Source organism: Chaetura pelagica, unplaced genomic scaffold, assembly GCF_000747805.2.
Source record: "Chaetura pelagica isolate M959 unplaced genomic scaffold, ChaPel_1.0 scaffold294, whole genome shotgun sequence".
NCBI lineage: Eukaryota > Metazoa > Chordata > Aves > Apodiformes > Apodidae > Chaetura > Chaetura pelagica.
In genome coordinates, this window is record NW_009953068.1 from 1,920,989 (window position 1) to 1,927,752 (window position 6,764).

At 39.4% G+C, this 6,764-nt stretch overlaps 1 protein-coding gene across 1 annotated transcript in view; it reads left to right on the top strand.

The window, feature by feature from the left end:
* CCDC117 (coiled-coil domain containing 117) overlaps positions 1-3,956 on the top strand; it is a 7,606-nt gene extending 3,650 nt beyond the window's left edge. The window contains exons 2-5 of the mRNA XM_009996870.1: positions 743-793; positions 1,166-1,399; positions 2,852-2,989; positions 3,525-3,956. Coding sequence (XP_009995172.1) covers positions 743-793; positions 1,166-1,399; positions 2,852-2,989; positions 3,525-3,777 — 676 coding nt within the window. The 3' untranslated portion in view covers positions 3,778-3,956. The remainder of the gene's footprint in view (positions 1-742; positions 794-1,165; positions 1,400-2,851; positions 2,990-3,524) is intronic.
* The last annotated feature ends 2,808 nt before the right edge of the window (positions 3,957-6,764 follow it).

The following is a 6,764-nucleotide window of genomic DNA, read 5'->3' on the forward strand; positions in this document are numbered from 1 at the left end:
GTGGGCTCCTTCACGGCGGCGCGACCCCCCGGCCTGCCCGCTCAGAGCCAGTAAGTGCCACCCCGGGCACCGCTCCTCGCGGAGGGGACGTATTTCTCAGCTCTGTTGCCCGGGTGAAATCAATTTTCCTGTTAAGATGGGTTGTAATTAGTTTTCTTCTGGCGGCGTTTCACCTGTGCAGTGTTAGGTTTGCATCGCCCTCATCTTACGGCCTTGACATTTGTTGGCTGGGGGTGAAGGTGCTTTTCTAAAAGAAAATGTCTAGTTAAGTTTGCCAACATCTTGAGGTCTTTAAAGCTCGTGTACTTTTTTATTTTTTAACTCATGCTTTCTCATTATGTGAGAAAAAAAACTTCAGTTATTCCATAAAATGTGGTTGTTTGGCCATATTTAATTTGATTAAGTCACCACGAGGCAAAGTATTCAGAGACTGAAGTTGGATCACCTGTTGCTGCTTGAACTGTTTAAATTTTAGCGAAAAATGGTCTTGCCCCTTGTGGAAAAAATAAATAATGTGAAGGAGGAGAAATTAGCATGGAGTTCTGCTTGTATGACAGAGAAGTTACAGCCTCCTTTGACTTTTTTTGGAATAAAGTGGTCCCTTCACAGCTGGTGACATACTGTGGCTGCTGCTCTTAGCTGCGATTGAAATTTTAAAAGGGGGGAAAATAATGTTTGAAAATCTCAGTGTCACAGGAGGATATAATTAGAAGCTAAATAAACATTTGTTTTTCTTTTGCAGTGTCTCTGTGCGCTGTGGAAAGAAGCATAAGCTAGAAGAAGAGGCAGAAGGGTAAATTAAATTTGTCTTTTGTAGCCTGAAAAATCTTAATTTGCTCCTTGTTTCCTATAAAGATTTGAGCACATCTCACCTACAACATAGGCATGAAGAGAACTTGTTCTGAATTGTTTCCATTTGGATCTCTTCCCCCTAATTACACGTAAACCCAAATCTCTTTCAGTTAATTAATTGTGTAGCACTGATTTTGTTGCATGGTTACCCACATTTTAGTAGGAGTTACATGGATTTACTTTCTTTCTGAAGATTGTGTTTCCACAGCACATCAAGTCTGTTGACGTGCACATGACTTCCTATATTTATTTTTTTTCCTACAGAATGCTGTGTGTCTCTTTTGACAGTTGTAAACTTAATTTTGTTTCCTAGTTGTCCTGTGAGGAAGAAGAGACTGACAGGAGCCAAAACTTGCCCTTTGAATCCCAATACAGAAGAATGGATTCTCTGTGCAGGTCAGCAGGCTGCTGGGGAGGTAGCAAGTCAGTATGGTGGCAGCAGTCCTGAAACTGCCGTGTTAGAAATGCCCTGTGAAGAAATGGATGAGACAATGGGGGAACAGCAATGCGAGGTTGCTCGCAGGAAGCTTCAGGAAATTGAGGACAGGTAAATGCAGGGATTGAGTAGTTGGGCTTTGCTGAGTTTTCTCTTTTTTTGGTGGGCATTAAGGGTTAAATCTAGTGCTTAGCAGTGTGGTGACACTTCTGTGAGTCCACGATGAACCTTCTGTTCAAGTGGTTTCTTAGTGGTTTCACTACTACCTGTAGTTCTGTGAGTCTTGGGGCTGATACCATGATCTGAATTTGAGAGTGCTAGAGCAAGAGATACTGAATAAATAGCCAGCCACCTTTCACAATCATGATGCAGCATCAGCCTACCTTAATGGGTTTTTTGCTCTTTTGTGAGTATCTAGAGATCAAATTGTAACTGGTGTTATCTGGTCAGACTTCAACTCAGCTTTTTTCAATCAATTGCACCTTGTTCTGTGATTAAAGTTTTTAAATGCTCAAGAGAGATGTGAATTTGTCAGTAAAGAGAACAGCATGAACCAGAGAGATTTCTGTGCATGTGCAGTACGACTGAGGTTCATCTTGCTATTAAACACCAGGTGGTTTGGTACAGGGGTGCTGGGGTGGCTGTGGGCAGTCTCTTACAATTATTTGGTAAATGTACTGTGAGTTCTTGCATTTGAAAGATTTCTGGGAATGTTAAGTGTATGTATCAGCTGCTTGCAGTTCAGTGAGTGTTCCAAAGTGTCTAAAATGACCACCGCAGACAATTGCTAGAAAAGCCAAAAGTTATATAAATTATAAAAGATTTTTTTTTTAGATGATTACTCCATAGATGATGCATGAAGGGAAGCAAGGTACTGTTAGATTATTTTATTTTTGTATTGGTAACTCAGAGTAGTGGTATATGTCTTTATTATCTGGCTATATCTGCATTGCAAAATCTGCCTTGGACCCCTCAGATGATTGTTCCCCCTCCTTGCCAGCTACTCTGCTAAATTCTCTTTCAAAGGTTTACCAAAACCAAAGGAAATACCTCAAGTTGGTTCTAAGTCCTCGAACTTACTGCTCCATTTTTAAACTCTGAGAAATCTGTGCAGTGTTCTTAGGTGTTCAGAGCTGTGTTCAGTAGCTTGTCAGTAATTCTCCAGGTTAAGACAAGGGGAATTGAGCAGGTGAAGCTACAGTGTAACTGAGACCCACTCTTGTAGTGGGACTGAACCAAATACTTTCCCCTGAAGTGTATTTGTTTTCTCTTTGTGTGTGTGTGCACTGCACACTGCTGGACAATGCAGGGATAACAAAGCTAGCTCAGGTACCAGAAATGGCAGAGCTGCTCGAGTGGCTCTGTGCTGACAGTCGTTCTTAGGGTGTGTTGGCCCAAGAGAGACTCAGGTTAACATGGCCCCGCTGCTTCTGGTGCCCAGCCTGGGTCAGATACCTGCATGTGCAGGGCAGTGCATGTAGATACAACTGTCATCTGCAGTGGATGTGCCTGTTAACAGTATGCTCAATAGTGTTTATCTCCCTCTTCCCCCTCCATTCCTAGGATAATTGATGAAGATGAGGAAGTTCATGCTGATGGAAATGTTAGCAATCTGCCCACTCTTATCCTGTCAGATACCCTTAAAAAAGGGATGAAGAGGGATTTTGGTGAAGTCCTGACAAAGAAAATAATAGAATCTATGTAAGTTCTGGAGGAAATTATGGTACTATGTAGTTAATGTGCAAATGAAAAGAGAGACCCCGTCTCATGTTGTGGACGTGTCCTTAATTGCTGCATGATGCAGCCAATGTTGTATAACAGACCATTCATCTGGTCTATGCAGGAAAACCTGTCCTAAGGTGAAAGAGAAGTCTAACTGTAGTGGCCATCAAGCTGTCTGTTTTGTACTCCTCGTTTGTACAGAGTGAAATTTGTTGAATAAACCATTGTATCTTGATTTTTATGTATGTGAGTTTTCAAAAGAAGGTCCTGAAGTGTGACCAACAATGGTCATCAAGTTTGGTACAAAAGAAGAGAAAGAAAATACAAGATTAGAACTAGAAGTAATGGAACTAGTTATGGAAAAGGTAATTTAATAGGGGCTAAAAAAAAAGGTATATGGATTCTAGAATATAGTTCCAGGCTAGTAGAAAGGATGAAGATAACTCACTGGTCTTCTGCATTTAATAGTTGTAGTTGAAAAACTTAAATTTAACTGAGACTTGATCCCTTCTAGGAGCCGTCCTTCTATGGAGCTGGTGCTTTGGAAACCACTTCCTGAATTTCTCACAGATAAACTGAAGTCTGTTTCTGTTAAGAACTTGAAGCAACAGACTACAGAAAGTTGTCAAGCTAAGCAGTCAACACCAAGAGCTGCTTTTGACCCACAGACTGAAACATTCCCTGAATCAGAACAGACTGCCATGTCTCCAGATCCATATGCTAGTTTGGGAATGTCTGGGTGTGCAGAAGAAGAAATGGAGTTGTAGATGCCAGATCTTAGACTGGAAGTGGTGAGCTTCTGATGGGTTTTTTTGCCTTTTCTTATCCCCTCTTTTCTTTCTGGTTTTATGTGTGAATCTAAAGTTTTATTATTTGTTTTTGTTTTTTCTACTAACAATCATAAGAAGGTGGATTGGCCAGAAAAGTTCAGGAAACTGAAAAAAAAACCAAAACAACAAACAAAAAACTTCCCACAAGGTTTCTGTACTCCAGTCTGTTAAATACTCTTTTTGCTGAGAAGGTAATGCAGAGAGAGGCCTTTGGAAAAAGGAAGTAGCTTTCCATCTTGCTTAATGGTGAAATATCTTAATTGTCCTTGATAAACTATAAAATCTAAGAACTGAATGCAGGTTAAGCCACATCTTCCATTCACTTGCTGAGCCATTAAGACTTTGGTGCACGTACTATACATGGTCAGTTATTGCTTAATTTGAATGACAAAAACATATGGAAAGGAATAAATACTTTTGAGTCTGGTCACAGATAAAAAAGCATTCCCTATGGAAATGCAGCTTTTCACAGTATTGCATCTGTGGCTGGTTTGTAGTTGACATAAACTCAAGTGTAGACATTATACATGCCTGCAGTGTGGTTAGGGCTGAGGATAAGCCTTTTGTGCTGTAGGATGTGAAACCAGCTACTAACCTGCAAGGTATCTGCTAATCTGGGTCATCCTTGGTTCATTGGCTCTTAAATTGTGTTTGTGGGGTTTTGATGTGTCCCTCCTCAAGTGATGCAAAGCCCGGAGAAAAGTGGTTCTCAGCCAGTTGATTGACATTTTACAATGTACTGTGATTCTTTGTGTGCATCACATTGGGAGGTCAGTTGAGTGTCACTTTTTATTATATAAATGGCATAATTTAATTTTTATAAGCTTGGTAAGTAGATCAGATAACAGCTGATTTTCTGCCATGGGGAGGGTCAGATGGTGATTATCCTTTGTAACCAGGTCCCAAATATTCAGACTGCTGGCACTGGTAGTGAAGTAGAAAAGATGCTTGACTTATTCCTGAGGGAATCTAGACTAAAAATTTAATTTAGAACATGTGCCATTAATATAATGTCAGATAGTTTATATAGTTTTATGCCAAAAGAATTTTGTACCCTGCTGAGGTTAAGAACAGCAATCCTCAACCCGTTACCGCTTGTACCTTTCCTCAAACGCACAAGAGTTCCATTAAGCTTGAAACCCTAACACAAGGCAGAGAATCTTTATCTTCTGTTCTTCAGTCCTTGAGCTTCCTCAGAGGTATCTTAATTGAGGCTTTCTTGCAATAAATTAATTTCCAGGTAATAGGTTATGTTCAGAGTCTTAGCATCCCAGTCTGGTTTTTACATCTTGCTAACATAAAGGAGCACAAGTACACAGTAATGCAGCTGTTTGCCTAAGAAAATCTACTCATCCTTTGCACAGCTAATTGATAATCTTTGTGATAATGTTTCTTTCTGTTGAATAAGCCATAGTTGATAGTTTAAAATCAAGATTCTCTTTTGCAGTCATCCTTTCATTTCTTTTGGCTGACATCAGAAGCCTTGTTCGAAAGATACCCCTATTTGTTCAATCCTATCTTGCTTCTGTTGCTGAAGTTTGTATGAAATTTGCTGTCTACTGCTAAGCCATTTCAGAGCTTCACTAAAAACATTGTAGTATTTGAATAGCTGGAAACCGGTGTGTAACTTTACCATTCTGGAAGTTTTACTGAATTGGAGAACGTGTGCAGCTTTTTCTTGCTATTATGTCAATATCATTTCAGGATCTGCTATAAATCTCCTGCATGTACTGTGTAAAACCTCTAATTTGTTACTATTTAAGCTGCTGAACATGCTTGAAGTCTATAGCCTTTGACATGCTACATTGCTTGAGTATAAAGCAGAGCCATGCAGTTTGGAGAAGGCTGTAGCCACTGCAGGTAGAAAATGTGGTGCCTCCAAATAATTCCCCATTTTTAAGCTTGCAGGATTATAGTGAAAGTTCAAGGTTAGAACTTTTTTAGTTGATAGTTCTGAATCCTAAATAAACTGAAAATAAAGGATAAATCAAAAATTTTATTAAACCATCTCACCATCACTGAAATTGTGACAGGATGTAGAAAACTCAGGAGGGGTCTAGATACACCAAATTGAGATGCAGGCTTTTTTCCTCTTTAAAATGACAAATTGTATATCACATTTGCAGGAGAAATTTTTGAGGATGGCTTTTAAGTATTCTTTTGTGCTGTTAAGTTTGTACCAAAGGTTAACTTTCAGAGGTGTATTTTTTCTCCCATCATTCAGTGCTAATACAGCATCACTGACCCTGTTATTCTGCCATCTGAGAAAAGAATATAGTGGTGGACTATTGACAAAGACTATGAGATGGGAAAAAACTTGTGTCCAAGAGATGTGCTTTGGAAGGAAACATTTTTTCTCATAGCTTGTTTTTGCCCTTGTGATAGAACAGAATTGAGTCACTTAAATTGATAGGGCAGGAGAGCGGACTAGAGCAGGCCTTGAGCACCTAAGACTGAGCAAGGTTCTTGCTGTAGCATTCATTTGGAGAGGGTAAGAGAGAACAAGCTACTGCGTGTTTTCAAACTTCTGTATTTGTTTCATTTGTTGTTGGCTTCTTTAAAAAATGCTGTTTACCAGCAGAATGGCAAACATTATGCAGTATTAAGAAAAACTTTATTTTGAAACATGGAAGATCTGATTCTGGTCTGTCTTCTCTGGGGACCAAATCATCCTTTGTATGTCAGTTTTCAATAAATTTTCTAAAATATTTTTTAGATGGCTGTGATTGATTCTGAATAAAAGTTAGAATGTTGACACCCTATGTCCAGTCCTTCCACTGGAAGGTAAGATAGTCTCTTAGCCTTTTCCATTTGCTTTTTGGATTCAAACCAGTATGTAGCATGTACTAAGGGTCCTCTTGCAGTCATCCCTATTTTCCAACTTGAAAGTACAGCAACTTATTCTCAGACTACATTTTTTTATG